The 12,479-nt window shown below is 41.0% G+C and overlaps 1 protein-coding gene across 1 annotated transcript in view; it reads right to left on the bottom strand.

The window, feature by feature from the left end:
- Positions 1-9,074, bottom strand: part of UVSSA (UV stimulated scaffold protein A) — a 60,350-nt gene extending 51,276 nt beyond the window's left edge. The window contains exons 1-6 of the mRNA XM_054824718.1: positions 8,873-9,074; positions 8,301-8,631; positions 3,947-4,067; positions 2,324-2,752; positions 1,032-1,141; positions 243-371 (exon numbers count right to left, since the gene is read on the bottom strand). Of these exons, the coding sequence (XP_054680693.1) occupies positions 243-371; positions 1,032-1,141; positions 2,324-2,752; positions 3,947-4,067; positions 8,301-8,631; positions 8,873-8,970 (1,218 nt within the window). The 5' untranslated portion in view covers positions 8,971-9,074. The remainder of the gene's footprint in view (positions 1-242; positions 372-1,031; positions 1,142-2,323; positions 2,753-3,946; positions 4,068-8,300; positions 8,632-8,872) is intronic.
- Between the last annotated feature and the right edge of the window lie 3,405 nt (positions 9,075-12,479).

Below are 12,479 nucleotides of genomic sequence, written 5' to 3'. Positions count from 1 at the left end.
CAACAACAGTGCTGCCTGACATGGTTTTGACTAATAACTAGGCCCCTGGCATACTATACAGGTGTTTAGTGCAACTTCCTCGAGTGAAGCTACAACCAGCTGAATTAGTGTACTTTTCAGTAAAACTTGTGTTGAAAAGTTTCCCAGATTAAGGCTTAAGAGAAAGTGCTTTTTTTTTTTCTTATACAAGATAAGCATTGCTAATGGTCCCCTCTAGTAAAACAGAATTTTAAGAAACTCACCACTTTTCTTTTTCTCGCTTTAAAGGAAATGTTCATCTCCTTGTATTTCTTCATAGCAGTCTCCAGTTTATTCTTGAGATCAATGGCACATCTTAGCCGATCATCGTTTATTCCTGCTCTGGTAAATAACTGCAAAGCAAGAAATCAACATTCTTATTCTTTTTTTTAGACATCTGAGCCAAAACAGCATTTTTGGTTTTCCTTCATAGTTAATGAAACAACATTGCCACAAATTCCTTTATTTTACAAGTAACAATTAGTGAAGCCACTTCTTTTCCTATCCGGAATATTAAAGGTAATAGCAACTACTAACGACAAGCAAAGAACGAACAGCTGGTATAAACATCTCCTCAGAGTGTCCTTCTGTGGGCCAAATTCCATGCAGGAGGCTCCTGAGCAGTAGTATCAACTGACAGAAAGAACATACTGTTTTTCTGATACTGACATGTCTGACAAAAACAAGCTGTGTTTTACTTTAATGCTTTGTGAAGAAGATCCATTTTACTATTATCTTTAAAAAAAAAAAAAAAAGGATGACAGCAGGTAGCAGAGCTAATGCTGAGAGCCATCAACCAAGTTACAGAGCTCCCGTAGTCTCCTTTTGTCCTCCCCTACTGAACTATTCTTCTACTGAAACTATCTTTTCTATTTGCACCAATGTTTCTTCGACCTTAATTTCGTTTTTGCTTACTCTCCCTCAGGATCTACTGTACCCCAGTCCTTGCTTCTCCATCTTTTTATTAAAAAAAAAAAAAAAGAAAAAAGAAAAAAATCATCTCTTCATCCTACCTGAATCCAGGACTGCACAGAAGGCCAGAACTTATTTCTGAGGAGTTTGTGAGCATCCATGACATTGTTTATTATGGCAGTATTATCTTCATTCTCGTGTACTTTTATATCTGCTCAAAACAGGGGAAAAGAGAGTTAGTGTATGATGTTTATAGTACCTTCACTACAAGAGCTAAAGCAGCTAAGCAGAAGAAGTAGACATGAACCTTTCTAAAATATTTGACCACTTCAGGGAAAGTTACAAACATCAGAATGTTTCTCTGTTCAGTATTTAGTATTCTACCCGAGGAAAAGATGAAAAGCTTTCAGTCCAGCAATGACAGAAAGAATTGTTAAGCCATCACTACCAAGGAATCACTAAATAAACCACAGACAAGTGCAGTCTTAATATTTACATCATGTCCTAAGTTCCAATCAAAGGACTGTGCCTTATTGTACCAGTTTCTGCATATTCAATATGAAAAAATAATAATAATCCCTGTCTCAGTGGCAATAGGGACTTGAATGTCAAAGAAGCCAAGTATGGCACTAACAACTAAAACTGGCACTTTTCACCTGTTAGTAATTCATAAGCCCCACAGATCCATTTCCATTTCTGTTGGCTGCAAGCACAGAAGTAGATACCTGCCTTACTGCTGTTTGCACATGAAATTCCATTAGGACAGTGTTTGTAAGAGACTTCACTTAGACCACCAAAACATAAACCATCCTGATTTTTCTAGAGGTAACTCACTTACTTTAGCAAAGTTATATAAAAAAGGTATAATCATAATCCTCAAGACTTCCTAGCAAAACTACTTACCGCTGCTTGCAAGTTGTCAGTAGCAAGGAAAAAAGTTTAAGAAACACTCAATGCTAAGATTTTTAAATTAGTGGCTTATAGCCCAGCTATGGAGAGAAAGAGAGAGGTGAGTAGTGAAGTGTATGAGAAAGAAAATTATATATGGTAAATAGATTATTTTTTTTTTTAACACAGGAAACTCATTACAGGTACTATGAAGTGCTGTAATGTGCTTATAACAACTAATACAAAAGTTCAGTCTTAGAAGGTAATTAATAAAATCTGTTAATCACACACAAGGATGCCCAAACTAAAGAATGGTTACTAGATGAATCAGAAATAGTAAAGAACTCCAAAATAAATCAAAGTGGCATCCAGGAATCCAAAAATCAAAGTGCTGTCCAGGAACCCCAGCATTTAAGTCATAGAAAAAAAAAACCATAACCCACAACTACAAAGCACTTCAGACAAAGGCTGCGTCTAGCTGTATGTGAAAAATTTTTCCAGGTACCTGTGGAGATTTCAAGGTCTAGAGTATACTTATGTGAAATAAGTCCATGATTCCTAACAAAAGTCAGGTAATCATCATCATTAAGAGCAGGAACATCAGATTGAACTTCTGAGTGTGTGCCTCCATCTAATTCTTTTTGCTCAGACTTCTCCTGTTTCTCATCTAACTCTTTATCAGTTCTAACACACTGAGAAACAGAAAGGACGTCCTTGCTGCAGCATGGCTGTTCATCATCCATGCATCCAAAATAGGACTGGTTAACTTCCATCTGGAAGGATGAGGTGGATGCAGGTCTATCCTCATTAGCAGTCATTTGTTCGTTGGGTTCCAGTTCCGTGTCATTCACAGTGAAGTCGAAAGGATCTGGCATCAGAAGCCGGAAACAGTTTTCCATCTCTGTCAGTGTGTCGGCAATCTCTTGGGACATTTCTATCAAGACAGAACTGTTTTAGAATATTTTTAAATACTGTAAAATGCTACTGTGTCCAGACCAGGCACAGATTTACAAACAAGTATGACTGCCAAACTGGTAACACATTTATCCAGTAATCAGTGATAATTTAGCCACACAGATCTCTCTCCACTGCAGAAATTGTCCTTATAGAAATGACAATATTTTTCTTAAGCAGGAAATCTAGAGTTTCTTGAGCCAAGGAATTTAGAATCAGTGTTCCTCCTTTTCCTATCCTCTCTAAACTTTCACTATGCAAAGATGACACAAGTACTTCATAGAAATCAAAGCAGGACAAGGTTCAGTGAGGATACTCTTAGTGATGTTGGTGGGTATTCATTCTGCAGCCATAAATGTTATAATTGCTTGCAAGTATAGCCATGAATATATGTTATTGCTCAAAAAGATGCTACCAGTAAAAGTGACTTTAAGAAGGTTAAATCTCTTTAAAATTCCACCCTCATGCATGAAAATGTTTCCAGCATGTAGAATAAATGCAGACACAATTAGATGCATTGCATATACCAAAGTAATTTAATTAAATAACCCTTTGTAACTGCAACATAATATACTTACTATCTCTGTTGTTCCTTTGTATTACAGAAATATGTTTGCTCTGTACATATTGCTTAGAGATTCAGCCCCCAGTTAGACACATTTTTAGCAGCACTATGATACTGTTCATAGATATCCTACATTGCATCCAGAATTCCTGTGCAAACCACTGCCTGTACTTCTGGAACACGATGACTGTATATACAATATAATTAAGGTCATCAGTCCACAAGGTATTGAGAAGTCTGTGCCTAGTCAATGACACAGAAATTAAGCCACCAGCTCCAAAAAGTCTCATTATATGCTTGCTTGAGGTTATGCATTCATACTTTAACGAATTACTAGATCAGACCTTTACTTGCTAACATTTATTTACTTTTAAAATCCCTTCAACACTACCTGAGCTCACAGGACTGTCACTTGTTTCCCCTGATACTCTTCAGGTGAGAGAGACAGAGGGTCAAGCTCTAACAAATGTAGTATTCCCGTCCTCTGTGGTCAACTATTATTTGGATAGCTATTCTCTTACAATTTGTTTTATATAAGCTTAAAAGAGATGGCTTTAAAAACGAACAAAAAAACCCCAACACACCACTAAAAGCACCAAAGCACCTCACCTTCCATTTCTTTTTCAGCTCTTTTGGCTTTTTCTTTGTAAATGTTATCCAATCGTTTTTGCTTCTCCTCTTCCCTCCTCCTTTCAGCCACAGTTCTGGCATGCACATCTTGAAAATCCACCTAAGGAGGAAATGAAGAAAAAAGTGTAACATTCCTCATGAGAAATATATAGAAAATCCATTTCCTAAGATCCTTATCTGTGGTGAAAAATCCTCTAACACAAGCGATCAGCCAGAAGCTCAGCAGTACTTCCTTTTATCTCTTCTCCTCCTAGAATCAATAACTACAGTAATTCTGAACGGAGCGTTTACTTCTGCTAATAAGGGACTGCTGAGAATCAATGGCTTTTGGAAAGGAATCATAAGGTAGAAAAACAAAATGCTTAGATTTCCACATTTAAATTGCTGGAATAAACTAGGCTTTGGGAGACCTCTGCCAACTCACTGGAAACATGGGGTTGGGGGAATGGGCAGGGAGAGACAACACAGGGTAAGTCTTCATATCACAAGAAAACATCACACTAGGTCTGCTATTAGTAAAGGAAATTCAGGAAAATTTGTAAGCACTACTATCACAAATATACATATCACTTACTGAAGAACTTTGTAAGCAAGGGAAGTAGAAGAGAAGATGTTCAAATTCATTAAAAAAAGACCAAATTTTGGATTTTACAAATACATTTGTTGGATTTGGCGATTGAGGGAAAGGTTATCATTCGGTCTCACTTTACTTTCTTATGACTAAAATATAAACATAAATCTGAGTGATTCAAAACACTATTTCTTAAAATATTTGCAATGAGGCATTTTTCTTTTAGTTTATTCTTAGAAGGGCTTGAAAATGTAAATATTTTTCACTTCCATTTTAAGGAAAGGAGTCTTCATTGTGTTATTGCATAAGGAATCCCCTTTGAAAAAAAGGAAAACACAGTATTTCCTTTTGATTGCTACCATATAACTTTCATTAATTTCAATGCAGATTATGTTGAGTGCTGCACAAACCTGTACTTTGTGGCTAACAGAGTATGCAGACTCTCCGGTGTTATGTCTACGTTACAAGCTTCCACTGAATTTTTGTTGTTATTGCCACTGCTAGACGATAAAGCTTGTCAACATACAGTAATGGTTCCTAGATACTGACATTCTACACCAACATTCTGGAGTCACACAAGAAAAGATCTCTCCTGTAAACGTACATGGACTTACTACCCACAGGTCAAGAAAATCAAGTACATCCTACAACTGAAGTTTGGATATTTGTTGCACAATCAAGAATTTTGTTGGTCTCTCATCTCAAAATTACATAAACTTTTTCATATTTTTTTAGCATTAAGCAAATAAGTAACTCCATTAAACACTTTGGAAGTTAAAAGCCAAATGCTTGAACTTGGACTTAACCATGTGCTAAAGTGTCTTGTTATACAAATGTTACTACTGCTGAATAATCCCTACAGTGTGCAATAGGTCTTAAGTTTTTTTACAAGTATTATTTATGTAAACACTTTAAATACAAATGTTTTTTATATAAAAGCCTCTAGGAGCAAAAGGATACTTCAGCTTTCACAGAAAGTCTCCACTGGTTTAGGAAGAAAGGTGCACTTCCCAAGCTTGTTTTTTATTGGGGAATGGGGGGGCAGAGAGAAGGTAGGAAAAAGAGCTATAATCCACGACCTATAGCAGCATGTGGATTGCCAGGGTGATCTTTTTGTTTTTCAGCATCTGATTTTTCTACCAAGTTCACATAGCACTCCACACTGTAGCAGGAGAAAGAGATCCTCCCAAAGAGCAACATCACCCACAAAAACGGAACAAAAGTACCAAACCCAGGAACTACAGCTACCATTTCTAGCCAGTTGGATTGGACTTGCACAGAAAATGAGAGATAGATGGACTGTCCTAAATCACAACTTCTGTCTCATACCAGAATACCTACAGTAGAGTCATTTGCCCATTCTCTGTCCCTTTCTCTGTTCCAAAAGGACCAGCCACATGCTGCTCTGCTGTGTTGTTTCATACGTCAGCACTTGGCCAGATGCTCCAGATGCTCTTACAACACCTGCTGTATCATTGTGGTTTGCCATTGATAACAAGAGTGCACCTCACATACTAGATCTATCACCAAGTCTACAGCACGCACAAAGCTTTGAGTTGCCCAAAACAGGGCACAGTGGCCTTCTACAGAAGCCTCACAAGGTCAGAATAACTCAGGGCCTGACTTACAGATGTGCGCACAGACTCACTCGCTACCTGGGGTCACCACTAACTCAGAAACTTGGTCAGAAAACATCTAACCTCATTTAGGTGATACAGACTGAAATCAGAGTTGTCATTCTACCTCTGTACTGGTACTGGCTACGTGAAGCCTTTTACCGTTGGTCTGCAATTATGGAACTGGATATGATGGGTTGCAAACAACTGTTCATGATTTAAAGGGGGTAAGTAGCGGGCCTAGCCATCTACTGCAACTTTGGGGAAAATACTGAAGTACAGCAGTAAGATACTCTGTATTGAGCTGCTTAAAATCCTGTTCACTCCAAAATTGCAGCTCACTCTGCAATTCCATCCATGCATGCCTCAAATGCAAAGATTATATAATAATATAATATGGCTCAGTTGCCTAATTATGCAATCGTTTGGAAATATTTTAAATCTTTTTCTCCCCTTTCTTCTTTTTTTAAATTTTGAAACAGGAGTTTGAAAAGAATTATTTTCAGATATACTGAAATACTATTTGTTCTTGAAGTCAAACATTTATATTGGTACCTACCTGGTACCCACTAACATTAAAACAGTGGGTAGCTCTCCAGGTTTACACCCTAAAAGGGCAGCAGTTGTCATGTTCTGACCAACTGTTTATAAGGTGATTTTGGTGATAATAAAAAAAACCCCCAAACAATCAACAACCACAAACTACAGACACAGGTAACACTCCTCTCAAGATGCCCTATACTACTGTGCCAAACCTGTAATACAGAGTAGCAGACGTACTTTACTTCTAGAAAAGTACAAATGCCTCCTCAATTCTTTTGGTTGCTTCCCACACTTCAAGTATTGAACTGGCAAAAGGCCAGTTAAGTTTGTTTGCTCATCTCATCTTTTTAAATACAAGAGTTATCAAACTATATAAGGTTGTTTCTATCTGTACTAAAGTTTCTAGAAGTACTTAAATTCAGCTGCTCTAGCAAATAATACAGCCAAGCTTGCTGGGTAGCTTAGTGTCACAAACATACAGGGTGAGCACCCAGTCTGGGGAGCAGATGTTAACCACAGGAGCACAGACCGACATGCCACACTTCAGCAGACTTGTCGTACACTTGCGTGTTGAATCTGGTAAATCTCTGTTACATGTTAAAGCTTCCCTGCCTCAGACTTGCATTACTCCTTGTCACTTTCATTTAGCTTGGTTTTTTTTTTTCCTTTATTAATCAAGACAATAAGGAACGATTCAAAGACAATCACCTTTTCTAAGCAGATGCCAAAAATTGTATAGAAAAAGAACACAGTACAATAAATAATACAAGTAGGGTACACTGTTAGCTTAGTGTAGAACCAGGACAACAGAAATACAGCATGTATCACACAGGTTTTTCTTCTACTGTTAGGAACACCGAACATCATCTTTCTGAAGTGAAAGAGAATCAATATGTTTACTGAAAACCTGATATTATCATTGTAGATAGTGTGAATGCTAGAATAGTGTTCCAAATCTCACTGCACCTCAGAAGAGATACTAAAGGAGAAGAACATTCAAAATGTAGCAACTTGAAGCCTAGAAGGGAGAGCTAAAAGCAACTGTTCACATACAAGAAATTCCTCTTTAATAAAACTTGTTGTATGACGCACAGTAACACTGCAGCTGAGGAGGGCTAGCACCTACACTTACTGTCACTGTCATACTGTGAAAAGACAGCAGAACCAGACAACTCAGCACAGAAGTCAGGCTAGTTTAAACTTGCCCAGAAAGACTTAGTAGTCTAAACTTTCACAAAAAAACTTAATAGCTGATTATCCTCACTTTAAGGTGTAACCGTTATTTCCATTCTAAAAAGGACAGACTGGGTCTTCAGGTAGGAATCAGTGGGTGAAAGCCTATTGGTGAGCAATACTTTTTGCACCCTGAGGAAAGGCTGGTTGAGTCCAGCTCCAAGCACAAGCCTGGGGTTTTTAAAACTTCACCACACTGTAAGATGAACAAAAAAACCTGGGGTTTGTCTTTCAAAGACCATCAACAGGATGTCTCCTAAAGACAATGTCAGCTTCAACAGCTTTTCTTATATGTATTGGTTTCCTCACTTTAAACATCTCCTAGCAATCATCACCTAAAAGCACACACAGAGGTAACAATGCAGAGTACCTTCTTATTCTGCTTTAAGAAGCGGTATCCCAGAGAAAGCTTCTTGTAGGCCTCTCCGTATTTCTCATGCCAGTCTTGCACTGACTTAATGGCCGCTTTCCTCAGTTTCTGTGCTACCTCTTTGGGTGGGGGAAGAGGCTGCTCATGGTTTATTCCCACCGTGAGCTCCAAGAACTCTTGGAAGTTGGAAATAATCAGCGTCCGGAATTGATGGGATCGGGTGAACAACTCCTGCACGATCTGGAAAGCAGAGAAGCGCATCTCAGCATGCTCCTCATTGAGCCGTGTCATCAGCAGGTGATAGGCATGGCTGATGTGTTCATCTGAAGACCTGAGAAAGGAGAAAAAGCAAAAATAAAGAGGGAGGGAGTTATTAAAAAAGAGGTTCAGCACATAAACCCACAACTTTTGTTTATTTTAAATTTTAAACCGGCAGCTTCTGTGCTGGCAGCAAGCTGCACTCAGCTCAAACAGCGGGCCCAGACCGGGCCCCGGGGGCAGCGTCCACCCGGGGGGAGGTAGGGTTGGGGGAAGGCAGCGAGGCCCGGCTCCCACCCCCCGGGCGGCCGTACTTGCAGATTTTCTTCAGCTCCTTCATCCTGGCCGGCTCCAGCCGCGGCTCCCCCGAGGTGGTGAGCTCCTCCACCAGCTCGGCGAGGCGCTGGTCCATCTCTGCCGGCAACGAAACACCAAGCTGACGGAACAACAAACCCCGAGCCCCTCAGGCCCGGGAGCCCTGTCAGGCCGCCATTGCCCGCCCCTCAGGGGCAGCCCCGCCCCCCGGGGTGCTCCCCCCGCCCCGCGGCGGGTGGTACCTTCCTCACTCCCCCTCCCCCGGCGCCTACCGCTGCCCCCAGCTTCTCCCCGGCTTCCGCGCGGTGATGTCCACGTGACGTCACACCAGCCGGAAGTACGAAGAGAAGAAGGCGGGGAAGGCCCTAAAGGGGCCGCGCCTCGCTTTGGGGGGGATTAACCTCTTGTTGTCCGCAGGGGGCGAAGGGGCTGAGCCCAGGGGCAGGGCTGCACCAGCCGCCCACCACGTAGTGCCCTGTGCTTCCAAACCTACTTACAATATCTCCAAAGAACCGCTCAAAAAGGCTGTTTTGGCAGCAAACGAGGCCACAGCCTGGCTACAGCAGGCAGCGGGGCTGTGGAGAGGGCAGAGGTGCTGAGAGCTGGGTGCTGAGGCGATGGCAGGCGTGCAAGGTGCTGCCCCTCGGAGACCCCCTGGGTGAAGGTGGTGACAGGCATGGGGAGCAGAGGGCCTCGGCCTTCACACCTTACGATGGGGATTCCTCAGAGCTGTGAGGGGACTCAAACCTTTGGCCTCCCTCTTCTTCCCCCTGCCACAGCCTTCTCTCTCTAAGAAGTTAAATATGGGGCAGGAGATGAAGCGAGGAAGGCAAGGAACCAGGCCCTCCTTCATGGCACTCTGTAACACGGCCCCTCCTCACTTCTGCATAAGAAAGTGAATTTTCTTGAGTAGCTGCTGCTATCCAGAACCTGGAGGATTTTTCACAATAGCTTGAATGCCATTCTCACATGGGCTCTATATATGCTGTGTGAAACACTATTTGAGCTTCTTATCATGGATTTGTAGGTTGCAGATGCAAGAATATGGTGGGATGAGCAAATAAGCAAGCAAAGTCCAGTCCTCACTAGCCAAAAGTACTGTATTTTTTCCCAGTGCTTTGTGACTTTTGGCTTCCAGCGGTGTAAACTATGGATTTTCTCTTTGGGAAAGGTCCTCCATTTTGCAGCACTTGGAAATTATGTTGGCTTTAGAATATTGCAAGGGTAAGAGGATTGTTACTGTGTAGCTGTACCAAAATGGTACTTTTATATGCGCGAGCTATGCCAGAAGGAAACAGAATGGTGAATCCAGCCCAGTTGTCAGGACTTTCAAGGGAAGTATTAGAGCAAAACTGTGTTTATACGACACCTTCCACTTGAGAACCTTGGAACGCTTGACAAACATTACAGGTAATCCACTGGCATATGGAGAGAGAAGTTGATGAAGGATCAGAGCAGTAAGAGAGAAGCCAAGGTACTGAATATAGCAGGGGGGTGTTACGTACCTGGGTCCCATCCTTAAAGCACAGTACAAGCTCTGCTGTGGTTGGACAATGTGGTTAACCAACGTGCTCCCTCATCTTTTCACACAGGCAGGAAAGCATCCAGCACTTTACTCTGCATCTGGCTGTGCTCTAAGGGCATGTCCCTGTCATGTGTCCTGCTCCCCTTAAGGTCACCTATGGTGAGAGAGAGGTTGTGTCTGTATTCTGGTCTCCCTTTTCACCAGCCAAACAAGCGTGGTTCAATTACTGGAGGTAGTAGGGCTGCCCTGGATTCACTCCTGGCAGCGCCTGACCTACTTTCGGTTTTGGGTGCTCAGTTAGAAATGTTCTGCAGGCCCCCATCTCTGAAAGTACAGATTAATCACTGGTCAAGAACAAGCCCTTGCAGGTGCCCACTTTGAACATCCTAAAGAAGGGAGACATTTAAAATATCTATTCACATCTGAAAACGTTGAAAATGTTGTTAGATACTTGAACGGTATTTCCATTAATTCAGAGTTAAGGCAGGTGTTGGAAGTAGCGTATGCGAATTGGTGTTGCAGCCGTCTCTACTGGCTCTTGTGATAAGGGAAGACATCGTTATACACTTTCTACAAGCAAGGAACTCGTACTCTCAAAGACATTTATTGCAGTTAATGAATATATACATTTTGCAGTGGTTCTGTTATTTCTGATTCAATACATGAAACCAATGACATCTTACTTTTTAATAATGTTTCTCCTTTCCTCATTGCCTTCCATTGAGTAAAATGGATTTCCATGTGAAAGCCACACAGAATGGCACAGCTCATCTTTAAACTTTAGATCAGTTCACTCTATCAATATTTCTTATTCTAGTATTTCTCTTAATTTGATTGAAAGTGCCTGAACAACTGCTTTCTATTAGGTTATTGCTTGCAAAATTAGCATTGCTGTACTATCTAGAAACCATATTTCAAAATGAGCCTCAAGCAACATACTTTACATGTACAAAGGCACCGATTTCCTATCCATGCATAATGTTTAAAGAAAATCCTGCAAGGAGCCATATGGTTTTGCAAAGAATCAGTTGATGAATGGATGCTAAATTGTGTAACTCATTCATGGTAATCCCTTTGGCAAATCCCAGCAAGAGCTAAGCTATTTAATTATTTTTTTAAAAAATCAAAGACAATTATATAAAATTGTGTTTGCTCAAGTTACTGAGTTTCTTTCCCCTTCTTTTTTTTAATGAATATGGCAAATGGCCGCTATTCAAATATTTCTATACTTCCTTCATCACCAAAAAATTAATTTAGCTGCAAAAGTCACAACCACTCTGCACCTGCATTGATTTTCCCCTGACACAGCTGTTCTGGGCTGTTCAGCGTAGGTGAATGCAGGACACTGCGGAGTGCAGAGGCAGAATTGAACACACCTGCTACCCCTTCAGAGCCTCAACATGGAATATTACTATCAGTTTACACCTGGTTTCAGCAAAGCCTGAGTCTGCTGCTTCATGTCATGTGGATTGTGACAGGTTGTCGATTCAAGAAGTTGCATTTCTTACCTCTGTGCTGAGAGATCAGCAAGAACAATGCAGTTGCGCTTTGCGGCTTGTTCTCCAAAGTGAGATACCTTGCAGAAGCAGAGACTCTTCCAGAAGCACTGTCCTGTCCACCACCTCTCCAGGACACCCAACACTATCATCATTGGTGAGAGGCATTTGCAACGGAAACGTCCTTCTACAAGATATCTCCAGACATGACCAGTTGGTCCATCCAGAGATCATCTCCAGTTGGTCCAGTATCTTTGGCCAAATACCTAGGCAAAGAAAACCCCAGAACTTTGTCCATTGACATGAGTTATTTGGGTCTGGGCATTCTTACATTAAAGAAGAGCCATTGGTTCCATCACAAATTGTTTCAGACTTTTGTGTAATACTAAATTTTCTCATGTAGTCTTTTTATAAAAGAAAAATGCAGGCAGGAGACAGTTCCACCATTTTATTAGATGATTCTTTGCCTGGGATTGTTTTCCAGCTTTGCAATAAAAGAGCATGTCAGGCAGAAAGAAACCCCACTGAACTTTTGAGATAGCTGTATTCAGCTTAATGATATGAAATTAAAAAGGAGGGTTTATT

Source organism: Grus americana, chromosome 4 (assembly GCF_028858705.1).
Source record: "Grus americana isolate bGruAme1 chromosome 4, bGruAme1.mat, whole genome shotgun sequence".
In the NCBI taxonomy this organism is placed as follows: domain Eukaryota; kingdom Metazoa; phylum Chordata; class Aves; order Gruiformes; family Gruidae; genus Grus; species Grus americana.
Note: the sequence above shows the minus strand (reverse complement) of the source record. Positions and strands in the feature narration are given on the sequence as shown.